At 45.7% G+C, this 27,473-nt stretch overlaps 1 protein-coding gene across 2 annotated transcripts in view; it reads left to right on the forward strand.

Annotated features, from left to right (window-relative positions):
- Positions 1–27,473, forward strand: part of LOC147615489 (tryptophan synthase beta chain 1-like) — a 70,560-nt gene that overhangs the window by 33,750 nt on the left and 9,337 nt on the right. For both annotated transcript variants that reach the window (XM_086779581.1, XM_086779582.1), the window contains exons 3-4: positions 9,693–10,135; positions 10,252–10,346. In XM_086779581.1, coding sequence (XP_086635707.1) covers positions 9,693–10,135; positions 10,252–10,346 — 538 coding nt within the window. The remainder of the gene's footprint in view (positions 1–9,692; positions 10,136–10,251; positions 10,347–27,473) is intronic.

Below are 27,473 nucleotides of genomic sequence, written 5' to 3' on the forward strand. Positions count from 1 at the left end.
GGTCATCTTTCATGAGTATTGAACCTAGCACTCTCACTCCACCCCTTGGAGAATCAACCTCCCCTAGGACCATTGCCTGACAGCCTGTCCTGGTGTGCCCCAAGTGGCACCCGACTCACAGGATTGCCATTCCCCTGGGCTTTGTGGAACACCACCAACCAACCTCCTGGGAATTCTTCCATGTCTTGTGTTCCTTGCCCTGGGCCGCGTACCTGCGCCTTGGACCTGAGCACCTTCATTTGGGACTAAATCAATGTTTAGTCTTTTTGAGCCCAATGCTCTAATACCAATGTTATCTGCGGAAGCTTTGGGAGTCTTCTTTTAGCCTTAAACACATCCTAGAACATGCTGATGCAAAAACGCAAGTAGATGCTAGAGAAGAGAGAGAGACATAGCTCAGTATTCATAATATTCATAATGTACAAAAGGTACAAATCTTGGCAGTCCTAGGCACGCCCAAAAAGGTAATAAAATACCTAATCTAACGCTAAGTCTAAGACCCACCCCTGGCTGGACTGAATGGTCCCAACATTGAGCACTTGTGCCCCCTTTTTTAGGCCCTAGAATGACATATTGAACTGATCGGCCAGCTCCTGGACGAGCCAAACATATGCTATTGTACATTCTAGTCAACAGCTCCCTTGTCCAACACCAATCAATCACTTGCCAAAAACAACAACTCATGCTCCAAAATCTGGTTCTATCTGGTTCCTTCTCTTGTCGCCTCTTCAGGACTAGCTCTGAGATCAGCCTCAGCCAGTGCATGTCTTGCAGATGACATCCCCCTCTGCTAAACTTGATGACGGGATTCCAATCTGTGTTCTTGGATGACTATCATCATCCCATTCTCTACTTCTGAAGTCCCTGTGTCATCCTTCCCTCTCTACCAACCTTTTCACTGAACACCCGGCGTGGTCTCCGAATCCACTCTCTAACTCTAATGAAGATCTATACATCTGTCCTATCATGTCCCATCTCCATTCTTGCCCTATAACTGAACATGTCTTTGGTCGTCTTTCATGAGTATTGAGCCTGGCACTCTCACTCCACCCCTTGGAGGATCAACCTCCCCTGGAACCATTGCCTGACAACCTTTCCTGGTGTGCCCCAAGTGGCACCCGACTCACAGGACTGCCATTCCCCTGGGCTTTGTGGAACACCACCAACCAACCTCTTGGGAATTCTTCCATGTCTTGTATTCCTTGCCCTGGGCCTCGTACCTGTGCCTTGGACATATGCACCTTCATCTGGGACTGAATCAGTGTTTAGCCTTGCTGAGCCTAATGCTCTGATACCAATGTTACATGCGAAAGCTCTGGGGGTCTTCTTTCAGCCCTAAACACATCTTGGAACATGCTGATGCAAAAACGCAAGTAGATGCTAGAGAAGAGAGCAAGAGATAGCTTAGTATTCATAATATTCATAATGTACAAAAGGTACAAGTCTTGGCAACCCTAGGCATGCCTAAAAAGGTAATAAAATACCTAATCTAACCCTAGGTCTAAGACCTAGTCCTGGTTGGACTGAATGGTCCCAACAATGAGCACTTGTGCCCCTTCTATAGGCCTTGGAATGACATATTGAACTGACCGACTGCTAGTCGGCCAGCTCCTAGACAAAAGCCAATGATCTTGCTGCAGCTGACTGAACATATGCTATGGTACATGCTGGCCGACAACCCCCTTGTCCAACACCAATCAATCACTTGCCCAAAACAGCAACTCATGCTCCAAAATCTGGTTCGTTCTCTTGTTGCCTCTTCAGGACTAGCTCTGAGATCAGCCAGTGCACGTCTTGCACATGACACACCCTTTCGTCAAGGATGTGCCTCTTCATTTGTACCTATTCAAGTCCTATTTAACAAGGCCTTGTGTCTCAATGCAAACAACAAAGCTTTCCACTCTTTGCCTCATATTTACTTAAGTATTTAAGTATTAATCTCTTTAATTATATTTAAGAATATTTAATTAATCTAAAATCTTAGCAATGGTATCAAAGCAAACAAACACCAACCTATAGGATGCCTACAGCCAAACCCTAACCCTAATAATAAAAAAACCCTAACCCTAAAAATCAGCCAGTCCCAACCCTAAAACCAGCCTTAGCAAGAGTTGTATGGAAGCACAGGAGAGAATGCTCTAGCCAATTCTGGCCCCTTTGCCTGATTTATGTATTCCCCCAACATTCTATAAGAACCTCTTTTATAAAAAAAAAAACAACAGCAAGCTATAGCCTCATTGGGTGTTCCTGCCCTTGACAAATGTCTGGTTGGTCCCTCTCCTCTCTTCCATGCACATGCCCCGTGTCCTTCTATTGGCTGAATCAGCCCTTTCTACAGGCGCCACCCCTTCGTTGAGAAACGACACGACTTTTTGTAATTTTATTTACATGTAATGTTTTTGAAACATTAAGGCTCTAAAGCCTTAGTCTTATATATTGAGGCTTTAGAGCCTTCCCATGGGCTACGGAAGCAGCCTGCCCACCCTAAACAGGCTGCCCACGCACCTGCAAGGCAACCAAAAAAAAACACATATACGGCATTTTGGGGCTCCCGCATGCAGCCGAGCACCCTGCGCTTCTATGCAAACTTCAAAAAAAACAAAACGTTCTCCCTTGACTTGTCACATACACAGCACAAGTATCCCTCCTCTTCATGCCTGTGCAAGTCAGCGTGTGGCTCCCCCCCTTCTCCCCATGATTCCTGGCCTGTACGTTGTGAGGAGAATCTCAATGTCACATGCACTCTGCACTATAGTGCATGGTGATAAGATGACTCATCATTAGTGCAACACTGTACAGCAGAAGAACCCTTTAGGATTTGATATTTGTTGTAAGTCGTGACCCCATTGTAATCCTCAGTCCAAGATATGTCAGGCACGAGCTACATGGGTCATTCCTTAGCCTTAGATGAAAGAGTGCACATAGCGGAAGCAAAGGGACACTAGAATGTGCTGAACAGAGAGTGCAAGAGAGAGAGAGATATGGAGCAAACTATGCTGAATATACTGAAGCAAAACAGTCCCAAGCAAGAGACACTACAAGTCTCATAAGTGAGGGAGCAAATATGTACAAGACTGAATGAACAATGAGAGGCCAGCACCTCCTATTTATAGTAGAGGTAAGCTGGCCGACTGGAGCTGCAAATCTGGTCGACTGGAGCTACTGGACTGGCCGACTAGAAAATGCCAAAAAGGCTGGGAAAAATCCCAAAAAAATACATAGAAAAGGGGTGGCCAGCCCATAAGCAAGGGCCATGCAAAAGGGACCAAATGGGCACCATAAATGAGCAGAAACTGGGGATGAATGTGCTAACACCCCCTCTCAGCACCAGATGCTCAACAAACTCCGAGAAGCCGAAGATGAGTAGCCAAGGAAGCCTGAGAAACCGGCTTGGTGAACAAATCTATAGCATTCTCCGCCGCTGAAGGACAATACTCCAAACGCAAATCTCTAGCAAGAATCCGTTCACGAACATAGTGATACTGAATCTCAGTGTGTTTCGTACGAGCATGAAACACAGGGTTCCTGGCGATGGCGATGCAACTCTGATTGTCACACCAAAGAAAAGTAGATCCGGTAGGAGGACAGCCGAGCTCCTCCAATAATCTCCGCAGCCATATCGCCTCTCACATGCAGCATAACAACTGCACGGTACTCTGCCTCGGTAGAGGAAAGCGCCACAACAGGCTGCTTTTTATTGCTCCAAGAAATGGCTCCAGACCCAAGTGTAAAAACACAACCAGTGGTCGAACGCCGAGTATCTGGATCTCCAGCCCAGTCTGAATCAGACCATCCAACAAGAGTGCATCCTTGGCCATAGAAGATGCCAAAGTCCAGAGTGCCACACGCAAGTACCGAAGAACTCTGAGAGCACACCGCCAATGCTACTGACGGGGTTTGGATGAGAAAGAACTCAATAAATTGACTGTGAAGCATATGTCCAACCGGGAGCAGGTCAACCACACCAAACAACCGACAAGAACCCGATACTGTCCTTGATGAGTCCCTGGAGAAGCATAAGTGAAGAAAGCTTCTCACCAATATCCATAGGAGAAGATACTGGTTTGCACCCAGTCATCTGAAATCTGTCGAGAATCTCCCCAGTATACTTCTGCTGAGAGAAGAAAATGCCCTTCGAGGTCTGCCAAATCTCAAAGCCGAGAAAATAATGCAAGAGGCCAAGATCCGTCATCTCAAACTCTGTCTCCAAAGCATCCATAACAGAACGGATCCGCACATAATAAGAACCTGTAAAGATGAGGTCATCAACATAGACCACAATGATAACAATCAACCCCCTCTCAAGGAGGATATAGAGGTTCGAATCTGCATGAGAACGGCGTAGGCCGAGCTTCTGAAAGAACTCATCAATCCGCTGGTACCAAGCTCGCGGAGCCTGCTTCAAACCATATAAAGCCTTCTTCAGCCGGTACGCATGATCCTGTTTGCCTGGAACAACAAATCCCGGCGGCTGATCAACATAAAGCTCCTATGTAAGATCTCCATTGAGGAAAGCTGACTTAACGTCCATCTGGAAAATGGGCCATCTATGATGACCTGCAAGTGCAAGAACGGTGCGAATTGTAGTCATCCGGGCCGTCGGAGCAAAGGTCTCATCGAAGTCGACTCCAGGGCGCTGAGCATAACCCTTGGCAACCAACCTCGCCTTGTGCTTGTCCAAGCTGCCATCAACTCGGAACTTCGATTTGAAGACCCAACGCACAACCAATCACCTTACGCTGCAGTGGCTGAGGCACCAAAATCCAAGTGCCATTCCGTTCGATAGCATCCAGCTCTACCTGCATAGCACGACGCCAGGGCTCATGTGAAAGAGCCTCGTCCACAGAAGTGGGATCAGAAGGACCATTAATGATAGAGGACATAAGAGCATAATTAACAAACATGTTGCCCTCATGAACTTGTTTCCCTGTAACTCTGGAAGAACGCCGGCGGAGGAGCAGAAGGAAGCTCACGTAACCCAGAATCACGAACTGTCTGATAATACCATCCAGGTACAGATCTGTTCGAACTCGTCAGAGGAGAAGCATGGTCATCATCATCTGACTGAGAATCCTCAGCTGGAGGTGTAACAGAAGCAGGAGGAGGAGGAGGAGGAGGAGGAGGAGGAGGTGGAGACGGAGGTGGAGGAAGAAGAAGCTCACCACCCCCCTCTGAAGATGTAGGAGTCTTGTCAAACACCACATCACGGCTCACAACAACTTTGCCGGCCTGAGGATCATCAAGATGATATGCCTTGGACACAGTGCTATATCCGAGAAAAGTCATGCACTGAGACTTCGAGTCCAACTTGGAGCGATGCTCCTTAGGCACATGAACATACGCTGTACACCCAAATATCCGGAAATGAACAACGGAGGGCTTCTCACCATGGAAAGCCTCATATGGAGTTTTATCTAGAAGAGCAGCAGTAGGAGACCTGTTCTGAATGTAGACAGCAGTGGAAGCCGCCTCAGCCCAGAAACGTCGAGGTAGTGAAGAATGCTCAAGCATAGCACGGGCCATCTCCATAATGGTCCTATTCTTCCTCTCGGCAACTCCATTCTATGATGGAGTATATGATATAGTAAGTTGTCTCGGAATGCCATGTGTCTTGCAATATTGCTTAAATGGGATGTGAACTCACCCCCTCCGTCGGTCCTGAGAGCCTTGACCAAGTGACCGGTCTCTTTTTCCACCTCAACTCTCCAATCACAGAAGTGCTGAAAAGCCTCATCCTTGGTCTTCAGAAAGAAAATCCAAGTATATCTGGTAAAATCATCCACCATCACGAGCATGTACAACGCCTTACTCAAAGACGCGGTACTTATAGGACCACATAAGTCTGCATGAATGAGAGCAATTGATGTCGAAGATCTATGTGTCGCCTCCTTCGGAAAGGCGGCTCAATGTTGCTTCCCCTGTAAACAAGAGGAACAAGCAGAAGACGGAGCCTTGATGGTCAGTAATCCCTCAACCAACCCATCCTTCGAAGCTCGTTGCAGAAGCTGATAGCTCAAATGGCCAAACCGAGCATGCCAAAGAGCAGAAGAAGCACTAAAAGAAAGCAGAGCGGTCAACTTGTAGAGACCACTATCTTGGACTCCCTGAGCCAAGATGCTACCAGTCGCCTTATCACGAATGGTAATCTCATAACGAGAAAAGATCACCTCTGCACCCTGAGTTGTAAGAGCACTCACTGACAAAAGGTTAAAAGCCAAATCTGGAATATACAGAACATCAGAGAAGTACCTCTTGTCCTCGACAGAACGGAAGATGGGGATAGTGCCATGTCCATGCACAGCACAGAAGAAGAATCACCCAGAGTGATCTCGCCTGACCTAGCAATGAAGTCCTCGAACCAATCTCGATGGGGTGTCATATGAGCAGGAGCACCGCTATCAACAATCCAAGATCGTGACTGAGAAGTCACAAGAGCAAGTATACGCCGAGTACCTGCTAAGAGAAGGATGCCATCATCCTTCTTGGGTTGAGACACCGCCGTAGAAGAGTTCTTTGCTGCTTCATCGCGCTTCTTCTTGTGACATTGGGGTGACTTATGACCCTTCTTGCCACAATAATGACATTCAATGTCCTTATTCTTTGAAGATTTGTCTTTATCCTTGTCGGAATCCTTGGAGTTCTTGTCAGAACCCCCTTTTCCTTTCTTTTGCTGATTCTTCCCTTTATCTCTTGCTGCCAAAGCTCCATTAGAGCCACCAGAGGTGCTAGTCCGCTTCTCACAGTGAGACCCAATCTGCATAACGAAAGGGAGAACTTCCTCCCAAGTAACTGGAACAGGACGAGGAGAAGAAACAAGAGACTGAAAGTATGCATCAAACCTCTTTGGAAGCTTGGAGCGCAGCTGAATAGCCATGTCCTCTGTGGAGATGTCCTTGCCACAAACAGCAAGCTCGTCCCAGAGATCTTTCATCTTGGAGATGAAAGCAGATAAAGATGGAAAGGCAAAAACTGATAAGTTCATAAGTTGCTTTTCCAATGCCAAAATCCGACCCGGAGACTTAATCTCATAGAGATCTGCAAAAGCCTTCCAAACTTCATGTGCAGCATCTGTTGTACGCACATGAGAGAGAACAGAATCCTAACAGTTCAACATCAAAAAGGAGAAAACACGTCGATCATTCGACTGCCATATATCAATGTGTGCCTGAGTCGCACCACCGGAAGCAAGGGTGGGAGGGGTGGCATTGGCTGCTGTAACAAGCCAATCCCAAAGATCCACGCCACGCAAGGCCGATTTCACCTTCACCTTCCATAGGGTGTAGTTGGAACCATCCAACTTTGCAGACTCAGCAAACATATGAAGAGAAGTCGGTGCAGCCATCAGAAAAGCTTGGGCTCAATCTCAAGAAAAAAACGCACAGACTCTGAAGTAGAAGTGTCCTCCATAGGTACCAAGAGTGCCACCAAAGCCCGCAACACCAAAGACCCCCTCTGCAAGGGAGAAAGCCCACTGGAGAGGAAAACGCAGCACAGAAGGCTGCTGTCCTGAAAAAAATAGGCCGCCTATGTCCCAAACTCCACGTGGAAAAGAAAACGCTGGTCAACAAGTACCTGATGGCTGAGTTGATGAAGCCAATGTGAAGGCGAAGCGACCAGCAGGTTCAGTCCAGAAAACGCAGCAGTAAAGGGCTGCAGATCTGTGAGAAAACGCAGAGGAGAAAGTGCTGAAAACAGGGCTGAATCTGGGGCAGCAAAGAGATTGCTAAACCGGGAGCGATGATACCATGAAAGAGTGCACAGAGCGGAAGCAAAGGGGCACTAGAATGTGCTGAACAGAGAGTGCAAAATAGAGAGAGATATGGAGCAAACTATGCTGAATATACTGAAGCAAAACAGTCCCAAGCAAGAGACACTACAAGTCTCATAAGTGCGGGAGCAAATATGTACAAGACTGAATGAACAATGAGAGGCCAGCACCTCCTATTTATAGTAGAGGTAAGCTGGCCGACTGGAGCTGCAAATCTGGCCGACTGGAAAATGCCAGAAAGGCTGGGAAAAATCCTAGAAAAATACATAAGAAAGGGGTGGCCAGCCCACAAGCAATGGCCATGCAAAAGGGACCAAATGGGCACCATAAATGAGCAGAAACTGGGGATGAATGTGCTAACATTAGAGAGTCAGTCAGTCAGTCAAAGTCCCTTAACCCACTTGGAGAGAATCATTCATGCATATAAAAGTCAGTAGAAGCCTTAGGGTTTGCATCAGATCATGTCCGTATTTTGCATATCATTCATCCCATATGCATACAGACCATCTAGATCATTGTAGAAGACTCAGAATATTATCCATTATTTTTCCCATATTTTATATCATTTATTTTGCATTTTACCATATTATTATCAACATTATCCATTTAATGCAAGACATGATGCAGTCGGCCAGCTTTCAGCCAGCCGACCTGCTCATGAGAGGCATATAAATAGCCTAGCATTGCATTCATTCACATCATTCAATCATCAGCAATCAAGCGTTTCTTCCTTCAGCACAAGGAGCATCCACGATTGAGCATTCAGCATATCTTCATCAAAACGCAGCACCTTCAGCATTCAGCCACTATAGTACCTTGCATTTTCAGCATCCACACAATTTTCAGCATTCATTCATATCATCGTTTTGCTACAGCCCTTCCGGTGAAGGTAAAACGCATTCATTCATTCATTTTGAGCATACAATCACAGCCTAGAACAGTCCCAATCAGCCCCTTCTCTCGGCCTCAGATTTGCAGCCTTCCTACATTCCATTGAAAGAGTGCATAGGCTTGAGATTGGTCATCATTGGTGCTTCTACAGCTGTGTACGGTTTAGCCTGACTCTTGGTCTTTCAAAGATCTTGCGTTTGGCTTACAGTCCAAAGTCAGTCCCTCAGTCATTCTCTTCAAAGATAATAAAGCAAGTTTTGTACATAATGCCTTGCCATCTTCATCAGGTGAGGTACCAGCCTTTTCCTTGATGCTAGTGACTCTCACATTAAGCTTTCGACCCTTATGCATCTTTTCCTCCGTCAATGTAGCATTGACGAGGTCTACTTCCTTGAGTGAGACCGCTTTTGCTTTCCCATTAACAATATTCCATGCTCCCTCTGTTTCCTGTTGTACTTCATTCTTAACTGCGTCAACCCATGCTTTCCATTTTCTCTACTGTTTCTGCGACAGCCAGTGTCGTTGTAAGCTTGAGTTCCTCATGGGCTTTCTTTAGTTCTGCTAGGTCTGCGATCACTTCGGGGGGAATTTCCCCTTCTCCCACCCACTTTCTTTTATCTGTTTTAGTTCCGTTCGTAGGTTTTGTATCTCATTGGGCAGTGTCGTTGTAAGCTTGAGTTCCTCATGGGCTTTCTTTAGTTCTGCTAGGTCTGTGATCACTTCGAGGGAAATTTCCCCTTCCTCCCGCCCACTTTCTTTTACCTGTTTTAGTTCTGTTCGTAGGTTTTGTGTGTGTGTGTGTGAGAGAGAGAGAGAGAGAGCTGCTTAAATAGTCTTGGAACCTTTTTTTTTTTGGGGGGGGGGGGGGGGATGGGGTGTGGCTGCTTCATGTGTGTGTGTCAGTGCACATGTTCTATGTATCTTTCATTCTTCATAAGGTTTAGTTTTTGACAGCGCTCAGCCTTTCAATGCTCTTCCTTTACAGTTGTTTTTTCCTCACATCTCTTGCCGAATGGGTCACATGATTTTGCAGGTACGGCCTGTTCATTCTGGTACGGCAACACTTAAAGATGCAACATCAGAAGCTATCAGGGATTGGGTGACCAATGTCGAGACAACACACTACATTCTAGGGTCTGTTGCAGGGCCTCACCCCTATCCCATGTTGGTGAGAGATTTTCATGCCATTATTGGCAAGGAGACTCGTCAGCAGGCTCTGGAAAAGTGGGGAGGGAAACCCAATGTTCTGGTTGCCTGTGTTGGAGGGGGTTCAAATGCAATGGGTCTTTTTCATGAATTTGTGAATGATGAGGATGTGAGGTTGATTGGGGTGGAAGCAGCCGGGTTTGGGCTAGAAAGTGGTAAACATGCAGCTACTTTGACAAAAGGTGGAGTAGGGGTTTTGCATGGGGCTATGAGCTACTTACTTCAGGATGATGATGGCCAGATTATTGAGCCCCATTCAATTAGTGCTGGGTATGTAGCATGATCTTTAGATAAGATTCAAGTGTTTTTGCTTTTTGCTTTTTTACACCTTGGCAATGTCTAGGACTGTTTGTTACAACTGATATTTTCCCTTGGGACATGCTTAGATTGGACTACCCAGGTGTTGGACCAGAACATAGCTTTTTGAAAGATGTAGGCCGGGCCGAGTACTACAGCGTCACCGATGAGGAGGCTTTGAGTGGTAAGATGCTTCTCATGACTGTCAATGAGTGCTGTTTCCTTTTGGTTTGATTCATGAAAATGAGATGTGACCAGTTAAAATAAGTGGAGGGTTCACTATATGCTTCATGAAAATGTTTGAGATGCGATCAGTTAAACCAGTGGAGGGTTCACTATATGCTTCCCTTTATTTTCGGAAGGGGGGCAGAAATATCAATTGCAAACTAAAATATATGTTCTATATATTAAATAAACTAACTATTAATAGCATTATAAATGTTTAAATTCAAGTGGGTGGGAGAGAGACATGCACAGGGAAGCCATACTGGCAAGCGAGGAGGAGACACCAATGGCAGAGCTGGGATACGTCAACCGTACCTCGGGGGAAAGTCTACCAGAATAGGCAAGCACCGAGGGCTTTGTGATGCCAGAGTAGTAGTATATGTTCATATGGCGTGTGGCAGGTCGCACCGTAAAGGATATCGGGGCTGCCTTGGGGTAGAAGCCAATCTTGTGGAAGAGGATGCGGCACTCGGGCGCAGGGCTAGTCCCAGGTAGAGATGGCGCTGCAGGAAGAAATAATATTGGTGCAAAGCACCCACCAATGTCTGAACTTTGTAAACCCACATGTTGAGGAGATGTGGTTGGGGTATGGGTGTCGTAATTTGTATTTGAAAATGTTGAAGTGACGAGGGAGGAGGTACGGGAGGGTGCTGCGAGGGGCTTGCCGGGGGTTCAGTGGGGCCGGTTGGCCTCACTGGAAACTGAGAACCGGAGTTGTTCAGTTGTAACATTTTCATTGTACACAGTACAATACATTCAATTTAGGACTAATTGTGGGTCTTATGTTTTGAGATCTGCTACTTTCTTCTCTCTTTTCTACTGCTGCCCAATCTGTGCCTGCTGCTGCCCGACCTGTACACCTGCCACTGTGCCGTGAAGACATGGAGGTGTGTCAAATAGCCCACATAAACCTAGATGGCTGAATCATAGGCCCATTGTTATGTGCACACATGGACATGGCTGATCTCCAGGCTAATCCCTGATTTGGGCTGCAGATAACAGTTTAGGGCAGTAGCATGTTCCTAAAAGATGAAAAGATGCAGGGGGGAAGAGAGCTTGAGCTCTTGCAAGCACACACACACTCACAAAACCCTAATAGAGAACACACAAGGTGAGAGGCTGAAAATCTTCTTCTTCTTCACTCAACACTCACCACACCATCTACAAGATAAGAGTACACAATAATATGAAAGGTACTCAACCAATACATACACGGGTTCTCTATAGTGTGAACCCAACTAAATGAGCTGGCGCTATAACTATGCCAGTCTCTAGAATGGCTGTCACACAGCCTGTCATCCCACTGACCGCATATCACTCATGATCTCACCAACCATACCAGTGGTGTAAGTGTGGGGCCTATCCCCCAGGCGGGTCATCAGTGGCCACTGCCTCACCAGACGAGCTCGATATCTCAACACTCCCCCTCGAGCTCAACTCCATCTCATGTACACCAAGCGAAGCCCTGAATCTGCGGAGCTTCTCTGTACCCAATGCTTTGGTGAAGATGTCAGCTACCTGATCCTCTGTGCTGACATAAACAAGGTCAAGGTCTCGTGCCAAGACCTTTTCTCTGACGAAGTGATAGTGGACCTCTATATGCTTCGTGCGAGCATGAAAAACTAGGTTTCTGGCCAACTGTATACTACTAATGTTGTCACAGAAAATGACAACTTGTCTATCCACTGATAGACCCAAATCTGCAAGTAGCTTTCTCAACCAAGCTATCTCACATGCTGCCATAGCAGCTCCTCTGTACTCGGCCTCTGTACTGGATAGAGCAACCGTAGGCTGCTTCTTGCTGCTCCAAGTCACAGCAGCACTCCCCAAAGAAAACATGAATTCACTGGTAGATCTTCTATCTGAGATACTACCAATCAGCATCTGTGTATCCATGTACACATATCTCTGTCCCAGTCTCATAGAATAGTCCACAATGCAAAGTAGACCTCACATACCTCAGTATACGTCTCACTGCATCCAAATGCGGTTTCCGTGGAACCTGCATAAACTGACTCACCAACCCAACAGCATAGCTCAAATCTGGCCTGGTGATCGTCATGTATATCAAGCTTCCTACTATGCGCCTATACATAGTAGGATCCTCCAAGATCTCTCCTGAATCTGCACTCAACTTGCCATTCTGATCCAATGGCACAGAAATAGGCTTACAGCCTGTCATACCATACTTGGACAACATGTCCAAGCCATACTGTCTCTGCAGTAATCCAATACCATGTGGTGACCTAATCACCTCAATGCCCAAGAAATATCTGAGCTCCCCCAGATCCTTCATCTCGAACTTCTGTCTAAGCAAGATCTTTACATCAAAGATCTCTGCATCATGGTCCCCCGTAATGATCAAGTCATCTACATAGATGACAACAAGCACAACCCCTCTATCACCATGTCTCACATACAGCGAGAAATCTGCATTGGCTACATGAAAGCCAATAGTGACAAGATATTCAGAAATCTTGTCAGACCATGCTCTTGGTGCTTGTTTTAAGCCATACAAGGCTTTCTTCAACCTGCAAACATGCTCGGGGTGACCCACATCCTCATAACCAGGTGGCTGCAACATATACACCTCTTCTTGCAAATCCCTATGCAGGAATGCATTCTCTACATCCATATGATGTAAAGACCATTGCTTTGACGCAGCCACCGCTATCACAACTCTCACTGTTGCCATCTTGGCAACTGGGCTGAAAGTTTCCTCATAATCAATGCCATATGTCTGCGCATATCCTTTGGCTACCAATCTAGCCTTGTACTTGTTTATGCTTCCATCACTGTTATGTTTTACTTTGTACACCCACTTGCATCCAATGGCTTTCTTGCCTTTAGGCAATTGCACTAAATCCCAAGTCTCATTTCCATATAGTGCATCCATCTCCTCATCCATAGCTTTCTCCCAACACACATTTCCAACAGCCTCATCAATGCATGTGGGCTCAACAACCTGCACAACCTTTGTCATATATGCATAGTGATGTGCCACATAACCATCATAGGTAAATCTCTGCACAGGATTTCACTCTCCCAGATCTTCGCAGCTTTGCATTCATGGCTTCCATAGCCTTCTTTACACCAGGTGTTCTCATAGCTGGGATCCCAAGCTCCTCATCAAGGCTCATATTTGAGCCACTAGACTCTCCATCAACATGAGAATGCCCTGCAGAAATGTCAGGCATACCAAGGGGCTCAACCACTTTCTCTTTTCCTTTACGTGATGTAGTAATCACATTTGCAGGGTTGGTATTATGACGCAGCCTGCCACTCCATGGTCTATCAACAGACCCACTAGATGAGGACTCTCCTGGTCCACTCAAAGACTGTGATTTTTGACCTGCATTCTGTGCAACTACACTTCCACTCACATCAGCCCCAACAGGTTCTTTTTCAGCAACATACCAGCTGCTCATCTCATCAAAAACAACATCCCTGCTTACCCTCAACTCACGTGTAGCAGGGTTATAACACCTGTATCCCTTTTGCTCAAGGGAATATCCAATAAACACACATTTTTTAGCTTTCAGATCCAGCTTAGTTCTCAACTCATCTGGCACATGCATATATGCAATGCATCCAAAGACTTTCAGATGAGACAAATCTGGTTTTCTGCCAGTAAACCTCTCCTCTAGAGTTACATCATGTATGGCTGCAGTTGGAGTCCTGTTCATGATGTATACTGCTGTAGAAACAGCCTCAGCCCAATAGCTATGCGGCATATTCTTTTCTTCCATCAATGCTCGCGCAATCTCAGCAATGTGCTTGTTTTTCCGCTCAACAACTCCATTTTGCTGCGGAGTGTATCTGCATGTAAACTGTCTCCGAATACCATTCTGCTTCAAAAATTCAGAGAACTCATTGGAGAAGTACTCTCCCCCTGCATCTGACCTTAGGCACTTTACATATTTCCCTGTTTGCTTTTCAACCAAAACTCTGAAATTCTGAAAGTGAGTGAACACCTCACTCTTCTCCTTCATGAAATATATCCACACTTTCCTTGTGTGGTCATCGATGAATGTTACATAGTATCTGCAGCCTCCCATAGACATGGTCTTCGTAGGACCCCATACATCTGAATGCACAACATCTAGTGCATTTCTGCTCACATATCTATTACGTGGAAATACATGCTTTGTTTGTTTTCCAAATTGGCATGCTTCACATATTCTCTGCATACCTTCCACTTTAAACTTTGGCAGCCCTGTCACAATTCCTTTTGTCTGCATAGACTTCATTCGCTGCACATTCACATGTCCAATTCTTTTATGCCAAATGTCTGTGTCTACAACAATTCCTGAACCGTTTGCAAACATCGCAGCACTCATTTCAGGCATGTCTACATTCAATGTAAACATTCTGCCCACTCTGTTGCCTTTTGCAACCAACCTGCACTTGTCTTTAAAATCTTCAACATAACAACCATCAGGGTTAAACCGAACCTGCAAACCCTGCTCAATCATCTGGCCAACTGAAACCAGATTCTTTGTTATGTTCGGAACGTGAAGTACATTTGCAAGGTACTTCACTTTGCCATCCTGCATAGACAATGGCACATCTCCAACATGGACAATTGGATGAGTAGTGTCATCCCCTGTTTTCACAAAACCTGGTCTTTCCGGGTTTTTCATCTCCTTGAACCACTCCCCATGACTTGTCATGTGGTTCGAAGCACCTGAATCCACATACCATACATTATCTTTTTGTGCTGCATCAACATTTTCAGACATGGCATTCACGACATGTTGCATAACAAACAACCTTTCATTATCCGCATTATTTCTGCTCGAGGATGCATAGTTGTTTTGCTGCACTTTTCCATTTTGCATGTCTGCCTGCTTCTTATAGCATTCTGCCTGCACATGTCCAGGCTTACCACAATAATAGCATTCACGTGCATCATTATATTGCCTTTGCCGATTTCCACGGCCTCTTTGACTCCCCCTGCCTCTGAATTTGCCTCTTCCACCTGCGTGTTGTTGTTGTTGTTGTTGATTCTGGGACTGTTGTTGTTGCTGCTGCTGCTGCTGCTGGCCATAATTCTGATTACCTGTTCGGCCACCTCCTTGACCGCGTCCACGGCCTCCTCTACCTCGTCCTCTTCCTGAACTCGTGTAGAAGGCCTGTTGCTCTGAACTGTTTTTGCTTTGTGAAGACTGTTGGTCTTCACCCAAGCTCTTCTCTTCGATAATCAGCATAGGCACCAAATCTGTAAAGTTGGGAATGTTTTCCCGAGTCTGAATAGACGTCTTGAACGCCTTGTATTGTGGCCCGAGACCACGTAGACAGACCTCCACCTTATCATCATCATCTACTGACACACCAATAGATGCAAGGGATTCCACAATACCCTTTATCTTCAACGCATAGTCATTCACAGACATGCTCTTTTTCTCCACAGTATGAAGTTCATTCTTCAACTGTATCTTACGTGCCTTGGTATTTGTTTCATAGAGCTTTACCAAGGTGTCCCACGCCTCCTTGGGGGACTTGGCATCCTGAATGTGCCCAATCATGGTGTCCTGTATACTAATGGAGAGCCAATACATGACTTTCCTTGCTCCTTGGTTCCAGTCTTTAAACTCTTTCACATCTGCAGCAGTAGGATTTATGTGCGGTATCTCTGGTGCCTCTTCATGCTCACCTTCTATGTAGTTCCAATAGCCCTTTCCCATCAGGAAATTCGTCAACCTGAACCTCCAAGCATGGAAGTTATTCTTATCTAGCTTCTCAGCCACAATCTGGGTTATCCCATCATTTGACATCTTGCCAAACACATAATTTTACCAGAAACAACACTCTGGTTTGTCCTGCACAAACTGCTGTATTTCTTGCAGCGGTACTGTAGTACTCTCAAATGTCACAACTAGTGACCTCAATGTGCATACATACACCCAATGGCAACTGTTGACCTCTTTGCAGCACCCACGGTGTCTGCACAGTCAATCTGTCTTCCTGCAGTTCTTAAAACAGAGTTCTGCAGAGAATCGATGACTTACCCGCAGTGCTCGAAATCGCCTGCTTTCTGAAAAACGGAGGTCCAGACGCGCCCAAAACGCGTTCTCGGCCCCGAAAATATGGTCCGATAGGACAGTATAGTTGCCCTATAGCTTTACTCCCGCGAAGAAAGCTCCTCAATCAGAGATCGTTTGCCGGTGCCTCCCGTAGAGCTCCCGACAAGGGTGTAGTCACCAACACAAATAGGGAAGAGTAGTTGAAGCTCTTACCCTTGTACCGCTTCCTGTGGTTCTCTTTCTTGCAGCTCAGCCCTTAGCACAAACCAGGCTCTGATACCATGAAAAGATGCAGGGGGGAAGAGAGCTTGAGCTCTTGCAAGCACACACACACTCACAAAACCCTAATAGAGAACACACAAGGTGAGAGGCTGAAAATCTTCTTCTTCACTCAACACTCACCACACCATATACAAGGTGAGAGTACACAATAATATGAAAGGTACTCAACCAATACATACACGGGTTCTCTATAGTGTGAACCCAACTAAATGAGCTGGCGCTATAACTATGCCAGTCTCTAGAATGGCTGTCACACAGCCTGTCATCCCACTGGCCGCATATCACTCATGATCTCACCAACCATGCCAGTGGTGTAAGTGTGGGGCCTATCCCCCAGGCGGGTCATCAGTGGCCACTGTCTCACTAGACGAGCTCGATATCTCAACAAAAGACACTGTAAGGCTTCCAATTGGACCGAGATCAATCGGCGAGTTCTAGAAGGGTGTCAACATCAGTTATGTAGTTTAGTTGTCCAATGGAACTGGTTGACAGCAGTCGAGCATTAGAAGTGGCTTCCAAGAACCTATAAAAGGCTAGTCCAGCGATCTTTGTAATCATCTGACCATCAATTCAGGGCAGGTCAAGACTTAGGGCTTTTAGGTCTTATTTTACCTCTTTTGGAAGGCCAAGGGCTACAGAGATTTGTACAGTCTTATGAACAGTTTTGCATACTATATAATATACTGAAAATTTCGAGATTTGTACAGTGTTATGGACAGCTTTGTGTACTAAATAATATACTGAAAATACAGCGCTCTCTCCCTCCTTTCTTTGTCTCTCTCTCTCTCTACGTTGGTGACTTGTGTCAAGGTTCCTATTCACTTGCTTAGGGTTGAAAGAAGACACACACAACTTCCACGCATGTGGCATTGGTATTAGAGCTTTAGGCTGGTGTCACTCGGAGTGGGGCATGGAAGAGGGGTTTCGCAAAACACTCGACCATTAATGCACTTAAATTGCCACTTGATTCCACAAAACTGAAAAAGAGAGATTTGCACATTTAACACCACATAGAGGCCAGAATGCGTTGAACACACCCCCCCCCCCCCCCCCCCCCCCCCCCCCCCCCCCCCCCCCGCGCCCGCCCGCAACACCCCCGGAGTATTTTATTGCTCAAGGAGAAAAATATCATGTACAAGCTTTGGGGAAGCACATGCTCTAGATTTATCCACATACAACCATGAATGATTCATATACACCAATTGTCATCAAAGCCTCATGAAAATGCCAAGAATATGTTTATTCTGCATAGATATTGGCCAACATAGCTTATCCAATAGCCCACATAGCTGTCCATAGCTTATGGTTTACACACTTATCCAATGTGTGTAGAGCCATAACCTTGGAGCAGAGAACCATCAAGAATAGAGAAGAGTTGCCAACATGGTAGAGGCTAGTTTTTATTCTGCATAGATATTGGCCAACATAGCTTATCCAATAGCCCACATAGCTGTCCATAGCTTATGGCTCTACACAGTTATCCAATGTGTGTAGAGCCATTACCTCGGAGCAGAGAACCATCAAGAATAGAGAAGAGTTGCCAACATGGTAGAGGCTAGTTTGCAGTTATAGAGCCTGCTCAAAAGGAAGAGAGAGAGGGCTCCAATTAATAGATTTGGGGCTCTCATTAGCTAGAATGACAAGTAAAAGCTATAGTGACAAGTGTAGAGCTGAGGTGACAAGTGTGAGGCTCTTGTCTCACTTTGATCAATTGTCATGCCACATGTGTCCCAATTTAAGAGATGGTTCCCACCCATAAACTTTCTCTCTAAAAATATCTCAACTTGTAGACATTCTGTCAAAGGTGCTTCAGCAAGTCTCCCCATTTGCTTAGCTTACAGACATAATGACGCTAACATAATTTCCATTGGGGTTGTCCAAAAATAGTGACCTTGCTAGATTTTAGGTTCCTTTGTATTTCACCTTTTTAGAAACGAATGTGAGCACCATGTGGAACCATGTTTCAATACTAGATCTCTCCTAAATCCTCGGGAGTTTGCCATAAATGCTTTTCACTCTCGACACTTGAGTTCCAATGTCTATTTTTGTGTTCAATAAACCGTCTCGAGTACCTAGACCAAGCTTCAAGCACTAGATCTTTTGTATTGGATAATCCCCCGTTCCCAAAGCTTGTACTCGGCTCAAATAAATGGGTGAGACCAATGATTGTCCATAATACAAATATCCAAATCATATCTGTCTGTCCATACTCAAATTAAATCCACCAACTCCAAGGAGCAATTCCTCCCCAGTGTCATGTCAAATGCATGTTACTCTCCACTGGCTTCCATGCTTACACATGGGAACACTAGGCCGAGAAATAGAAGACCGGTTGTAGAACATCCATTGGATTTGAGCACAAACATCAAGTTCCCCGCATACCAAATTCCAGTTTAATTACACTTGGCGTAGACATATGTCCCCTACTAGCGAGGTGTTAGTCCACATAACCCTTGGTGTAGCCATAAGTTCCCTGCCAACGAGGTGTTAGTCCACATGATCCTTGGCGTAGACATAAGTCTCGTGCCAACGAGGTGTCATGTCCACTCTACCACTTGAGAATGCACATGTGGAAGCATAAACTGAACAAGAGAGAGAGTAGAGAGAGCTTGTGGACAAGATCACCTTTTATGATAGCAAGAAGCTTTACAATGGCAATTAGCCAGCAAGATAGTGTTGAACTTGTGTAAGGGAATGAACTGTTTAAGTGAGATATGGGAGGCCTACTTATATAGTGCATATGTGACCTGGCCGACTGCTCCTAGAACAAGCCGACTAGTCCACAACCTACTACACAAGAAGAATTACATAAAATACCCAAAAATAGGGTTTGCCCAAATACACTGAGATGCACCAAATTCTAACACTCCCTCTGCAGCTCATAGTGTGCAAGAGTCTAAAGAAGATAAGTTGATGAAGATGCAACTGTCACCAGCCTAGACATTTCCCAGTATGAAAGGAGTCTGGTGGACTCCAGGATGTCTAAATATTTGGAAAGTACAAGCTTTGGGAATGGGGGATTATCCTAGAATACAAAGGACCACACTCCTAAAATTTAGGAGAGTTGCTATTTTTGGCCCAACTCCGATGGAAATTCTGCTCGCGTCATTACATCTGGAATTGAGCAGATACCAAGAGTTGGCAAAGTGCCTATGACAGAATGTCTACCAATTGGGATATTTTTAGAGAGAGAGTTTATGGAAGGACCCATCTCTTAGATTGGGACATGTGGCAAGAAAGTGGACCAAAGTGAGACAAGTGGCAAGAAAGTGAACCAAAGTGAGACAAGTGGCCTGACACTTGTTAGAAAGTGGATCAAAGTGAGACAAGTGGCCTCACACTTGTCACCTCAGCTATTGTGTGGCTCTCCACTTGTCATCATAGCCTTCACTTTCCATTTTCACTCATGGGAGCCCCAAATCTATAAATTGGAGCCCTCTCTCTTCATTAATAGAGGCTCTCTTGCTGCACACTAGCCTCTACCACGTTACAGGCTGCCCTAATGATGGCTACTCTCTCTCTCTCTTGAAGGCTGCCCATGAAGAATACCGGCTATTGGGGACTGTTTTGGAGGCTTCCATTGCGAAGAAATACTGAAGGCAAGGGTATTTAATCATTTATTATGATTTCTAGCCATTGTACTTGTTGTACCAGCCTTTGTACATGCTGTATCAGCCATTGTACTAGTTGTACCACTCATTGTACTAGCTGTACCACCCATTGCATCGATTGTACCAGCTTTTGTACTTGCTGTACCAACCACTGTACCTGCTGTACTAGTCACTATACATGCTATACCAGCATTTGTACTTGCTATACCTACTATACCAACCACCGTACCGGCTATACCAGCCATTGTACCGGCTATACCAGCCATTGTACTTGTTGTACCGGCTGAATGGAGAGTTGTACTTGCTGTACCAGCTCTATTGCATGAAGACCCGTGGTTTTTGGGAAAGAATCAGTACCCACACCGAGGTATATGGATTATATTGTTGGCTCGGCATTTCTACAGCCTATGTTCCGGCTTGGTTGCCTCGTGTTGGGCTGTGTTATGGCATTTGTATATGGATAATCCGGCATCTCCCGTGGGGAGAGTAAGGCCCTCAAAGCTTGTACATGATATTATTCTCCTTGTGTAATAAAATACTCCAAGGGGGGGGGGGGGGGGGTCGGCCCATTCCGGCCTCTATGTGGTGTCACATGTGCAAGATCTGTTTTCAGCATTTGTGGATGTTTTGTCCAGCTTTTATGTTTTATGCAAAGTGATGATGTGTATGTGTTAAGGTTGTGGCCATGTTTAAATGTTTTGATATGCTTTGATGGTATCAACAAGTGTGTCAAAGCTCTAGTCCCCTGGGCACTCCCCGCCGCAAGTTACATTGGTATCAGAGCATAGGCTTTCTTGGAAGCGGAGGCTTCCTTCTATCGATAAGGAAGAGAAAAGATCTAGTGGGAACCACACTTACCATCATTGCTATTAAGCATGGCCAGCCACTTCATAGCCTATGAAGCAAGAGCATGAGCATGAGCATGAGCAGTAGACAGCTTGTTGATCTAAGGATTTATGAATTCACAAAATTTTATCTTGGAAGTGTGAAGTTGGCTTTATGTGCACACGTTTAGCACTCTTTCCATATGGATATTGTGGATTATATTATCAAGCTTATAGGCAAGCTATACGGAGATATATCTCAGGATATCTTAAGGATATGGTGACGAGATATTTCTTTTGGCTTCATGACCAACCTGGCAAAGAAAAGCTAAGAATACTTTGAGTTTGCAAAGTTGGTGCTTTGGCTATTTACTATGAAGTATTTTTGATGTTCACTAACCCTTGTATAGCCATGCAAGAAGAAAGGTGGTGTTGTTTGCCTTGAGATGGTTTCAGGGAAACATTGTTTATGACTCCCTTTAATGGGATGGATTATATCTATGGAGATTTCTTTCTTGGACAAGATTTATATAGATATTGGGCTTCACAAGCAATTTCTATGGACGAATCTGTCCGAGTTTATAAAGAAGAAATCTTTGGATATCTCATGGATATGATGCTTTTATGGATAAAGTCCACCTCTACTCCAAGGTGTGTGGTTAGCACGGAGTATGTGGTAAGAGGAATGGTATACAGGTCTATGGATCCTGGACTTCTTTTCTAGGGATTTGGATCTATCCTCAGGTTTATGGATTATTCTTTTTGGCTCTCTTTATTTGGGATGCATTGGACGTATGAAACTCATGGTTCACATACCCTGTGTAGTGTTCTCTTGTCCTACGTGCTCTCTTGAAGATTGTTTCTACCATGTGTGGGTGGAATAATAGAGAGCAGATGGAAGGGAACATGGGCACTTCAGAGGGTAGTGTCGAGCACAACATGCCGTGTGTAGTGTTCTCTTGTCCTACGTGCTCTCTTGAAGATTGTTTCTACCATGTGTGGGTGGAACAATAGAGAGCGGATGGAAGGGAATATGGGCACTTGAGAGGGTAGTGTGAGTTGGTAGCCGAAATGCCTACAAACTATTGGTGGCCGAAATGCCTATAAACTATGTGTAGCAGAAATGCTTATGGAATACCAGGCTATTTATGCTTGCGAGTGATTGTTTTATCTTGTTACTTGAGCCCACCTCTCATCCAAGGTGTGTGGTCAGAGTACCAACACGGAGTGCAAGTGGTAAAGTGGACATGATACCTGGTTGGCAAGGGACTTATGTGTACGCCAAGGGTCATGTAGATTGGCACATGTTTGTGTGCTTTGAGCTTGGATTATGATATCTGGACTTATGGGACTGTTTTGTCTTGCCCGTTTATTTGGGACATGGATTTATTGATTTTTAAGCCATATTAGAATCACTATCTCCCCATACAGAGGCCAAGAGGTTCATTGTTCATCTCACCATGCATGTGGATTCATGTTCGGATTGTGAGAGGGCAATTCAATGAACACTCCACCATACATGTGGATTTGTGTTGCGATTGTGGAGTGAGTGTTTCATTGTTTCCACACCATGCTTGTTGATCAGAGTTGGGATTGTATGGGAGAACATGGGAACTGTTGGGATTGGGAGAAAGGATTGCCAGAACTATGGAGAACCAGCTTTTCTGTCACCATGGTTTGTGCTCTTGAATGGCACCAGTTTGTGTGCATAGCACATGTTTCTGTGCGAGGCACTAGTTTCTTGTGCATGGCACTTATTTAAGTGTCTTAGCACCTGGTTGGTGATTTTCATTGGCATATGATTATCTCATTGATATTGGTGATTGAGACACAATTGGCTCTTGTGCCTATGTCTAGCATATCTTCCATTTATTTTGGCACATGATTTTGATATTGGTATTATGGAGACTTATTTAGTCTCACCCATTTCTTTGGGACAGGATTCTTCAGATATATTGGATTTTTGAGACTGTCTCGTCTCGCCCACTTGATGGGACATGATTATATCTTGAATATATGGCTTGAAGCTTAAAGTTGCGGACAACTTTTAAGAAGTTGGGGAGGATGTCACCAGCCTGGATATTTCCCAGTATGAAAGGAGTCTGGTGGACTCCAGGATGTCTAAATATTTGGAAAGTACAAGCTTTGGGAATGGGGGATTATCCTAGAATACAAAGGACCATACTCCTAAAATTTAGGAGAGTTGCTATTTTTGGCCCAACTCCGATGGAAATTCTGCTCACGTCATTACATCTAGAATTGAGCAGATACCAAGAGTTGGCAAAGTGCCTATGACAGAATGTCTACCAATGGGGATATTTTTAGAGAGAGAGTTTATGGAAGGACCCATCTCTTAGATTGGGACATGTGGCAAGAAAGTGGACCAAAGTGAGACAAGTGGTAAGAAAGTGGACCAAAGTGAGACAAGTGGCCTGACACTTGTTAGAAAGTGGATCAAAGTACAAGTGGCCTCACACTTGTCACTTCAGCTTTTGTGTGGCTCTCCACTTGTCATCATAGCCTTCACTTTCCATTTTCACTCATGGGAGCCCCAAATCTATAAATTGGAGCCCTCTCTTCATTAATAGAGGCTCTCTTGCTGCACACTAGTCTCTACCACCGTTAATAGGCTGCCCTAATGATGGCTACTCTCTTTCTCTCTCTCTTGAAGGCTGCCCATGAAGAATGCTGGCTGTTGGGGACTGTTTTGGAGGCTTCCATCGCGAAGAAATACTGAAGGCAAGGGTATTTAATCATTTATTATGTTTTCTAGCCATTGTACTTGTTGTACTAGCCTTTGTACCTACTGTACCAGCCATTGTACTGATTGTACCAGTCCTTGTACTTGTTGTACCACCCATTGTACCGGTTGTACCAGCTTTTGTACTTGCTATACGAGCCACTGTACCTGCTGTACTAGTCACTATACATGCTGTATCAGTATTTGTACTTGTTGTACCAGCCACTGTACCTGTTGTACTAGCCACTGTACCGGCTCTACCAGCCACTGTACCTGTTGTACCGGCTGAATGGAGAGTTGTACTTGCTGTACCAGCCCTATTGCATGAAGACCCGTGGTTTTTGGGGAAGAATCAGTACCCACACGGAGGTATATGGATTATATTGTTGGCTTGGCATTTCTACAGCCTATGTTCCGGCTTGGTTGCCTCGTGTTGGGCTGTGTTATGGCATTTGTATATGGATAATCCGGCATCTTCGGTGGGGAGAGTAAGGCCCTCAAAGCTTGTACATGATATTATTCTCCTTGGGTAATAAAATACTCCAAGGGGGGGGTTGGCCCATTCTGGCCTCTGTGTGGTGTCACATGTGCAAGATCCATTTTCAGCATTTGTGGATGTTTTGTCCAGCTTTTATGTTTTATGCAAAGTGATGATGAATATGTGTTAAGGTTGTGGCCATGTTTAAATGTTTTGATATGCTTTGATGGTATCAACAAGTGTCTTAAAGACCTTAGTCCCCCGGGCACTCACCGCCGCGAGTTACAGCAACCATGGACCCTCCAGCACCGCGAGTTACAGCAACCATGGACCCTCCAGCACCGCGAATATTGGAATCACCTCGGAAAGAGCACCCGCCAACCTGTTTCCTTGAAACAAAATGCCACCACGAACAGCAAGGAACTTTGCTTGGCTATGAATTCCCACATAAGTGTACAATGAACTCCAAGAATAGATGATGAGTTGCTGGACACACCGCGTCCATAATCCCCAACAGTGGACGGAAAACACATCACGTCCCAAACGCCTCGAACAATGAACTCGAAATAGATCCAGTTCAAAATCTCTACTAGACAAAAGATAACCATGTCCTACCAGATGTCTAATGCTTGGAACTCCGAATCACGGTTTCCATGCACCAGTAAGTGGAGCTGCAATGAGTTCCCTCTCCCGCCCACAAGTCTCCTCTGGCTGGAAGCACATGGGGGAAACTGCATGTATACTAGAGAAGTACACCATCTGGGTGCTCCTGAGCCGGAAGCACGCTGAGAGCCCTAGAAGTGGTACTAGAAGAATCAATATCACTATCGTGTGTCGCGTCTTTGCCCTTTACCTGAGATGAAGACTTTCCCTTGGTGTTGTCCTTTTTCTTGGACAAACAATCCTTGGATAGATGTCCTCGCTTCCCACAAGAGAAGCTGCTACTTTGACCTTTCTTTTGAACTTTGGAAAGTGCCTGGTCGGAATTGTTGAGAGACACCTTCAACTTACCCTGTGAAACGAGGACGGACTCTTCCTTCAGGAGTAGGGAGCTAAGATCATCAAAATCCAACTGAGTGGATGTGACCTCACACCGCAAAGATCGAGAAATCACATCATAGTCCGAGGGAAGCTTGGTGAGGATAAGAGCAGCCAACTAAGCAGAGGACAAAGCAGCACCCATTGCCAGTAACTGGTCATGGATAACCTTGGCCTTCACGAGGAACGACTGCATGGAAATGCTTGCAAGGAATAACAAACCGTAGAGCTGCCCTTGCAAGGTAACCGCCCTCATCGACGAATCTCGAGCAAAGAAATCTTCCAATTTAGACCATACCTGATGAGCACTGGTGAGAGTTTGCACGGCCGGTGAGACCTCCTCTATGATGGTCCGCACAAGCACTGAATGTGCCTTCAAATCCCAATTCTCCCAGTCTTGTAATTCCGCAACGAATTCATCCTCATGATCTTGAGTCCACCTCCTAGAGTTCTGAGGACACTCGAGCTTCCTCTCAGTGCCTTGAACAATATCCCACAAACCCTTCTGGATGAACTAGATCGGCATTTGAAGCTTCCAATGGGCATAGTTGGGTCCTTTCAACTTGTCATCCTTGTTTGTAATGGGGGGAGCCATATCCACAGCAACAAAGAACACAAATCTCAGCTCTCCAAGACTCCTCTCAAGTGCTTTCCAACGAAGCAAGGCTCCAGAACCAATCAGCCCCCTCTCAAACTTGAGAGAGACAGAGGCTGGACAATAGCAAAACAATCCAAGAAACCACTGGGAACCTCCTACCGGAAGGGTAGGGACTCGTGGAGGAAGAAGGAGATGTAGTGCCACTTGTTTGGCAACACCACATGCAAGAAGCACACCACAACTGATGTTGAAGCAGAAGACACAGCCACAACTCCAAGAACCTGCCTGTGTAGGACAAAACGCAGCCTGTAAGGCTGCCCGACAGCAAGGAGAGGACTGGCTGGACGAGAAAACTTTATAGCTTGCCTTTGTAGAAGAAAACGCAGCCAAGAAGGCTGGCCGACAACAAACAGAACGCTGGCTGGACCAGAAAACGCAGCAAAGTGGTGAAATGCAGCCACTGTTTGCACTGATCAGCAGCCGAGAAGCTATGGAAGAAAACGCAAGGCACAGTTGAAGATGGTGAGCAGTTTGGAGAAGGATGGACCAGCCTGAACCTAAGCGAATGATACCATGTTGGAGAATGCACAAGCGAAAGCACAAGAGAGAGTAGAGAGAGCTTGTGGACAAGATCACCTTTTATAATAGCAAGAAGCTTTACAATGGCAATTAGCCAGCAAGATTGTGTTGAACTTTTTTTTTTTCCAAGAAAAGATCCTTTCATTAGTTATATAAAGACGCCCATAGGGCTACAAAAGATCCTCTCCTGCTCGCAAGGAAAACAGAGCAGTGGACAAAGCAAGGCAGCCCGGGAGACTCTCCCTAGGTGCTGAAAAGTACAAGCATCAGTACTAAGAACTGAGGGGCTAAATCATACAATAGGAGGGGGGAAAAGCCAAACAGGTGGCCTGTAATGCCAACGGGGGGACCCCACGTGTAGGGTATAGAAGGGGCCGCTGCGCCAGGTGGTGTGGAAGGCCTGGCGCCGCAAGATCGCCTCATCCGAGTCACCTCGGATGCGGTCATACTGTCCTCGCAGGGTGTGGATCAACTCCTGCCGAATCCCCCGAACAGTCTTTGCTGGTGGCTCCAATCTCCCCTCGAAGGCCCTGAAACACCGAGCCCTCCAGGTGAACCAGATGGTGAGGCTGCTGAGGAGCTCCCATCGTAGATCCCTCTCCTGTGTCCAAGTGGCGGACGTGAAATCCGGTTAAGGAACAAGGCGAGGCTGGCCCCTAATGAATCTGATGGCTTGGCTGTCCTGCTCCGTCTCATAGCCCATAGCAGGCCTTGACGAAGTCGACCAAGCAGCGGCACCCCACGTATACAAACCCTCTGGAGAGAGAGGGGCCAAAATACGCAGCATCCGTAGCCAAATCTGCTGCGCCTGAGGGCAATCCCAAAGGCAATGTCTTTGTGTCTCCATAGGGTGGCCGCATCGGACGCAGGCCGCCGGAAGACCGCTGTAGACAAGCCAAGTGCCAACTGC

This window comes from Cibotium barometz, chromosome 40 (genome assembly GCF_041138505.1).
Source record: "Cibotium barometz isolate CiBa-2024 chromosome 40, ASM4113850v1, whole genome shotgun sequence".
NCBI classification, from domain to species: Eukaryota; Viridiplantae; Streptophyta; class Polypodiopsida; order Cyatheales; family Cibotiaceae; genus Cibotium; species Cibotium barometz.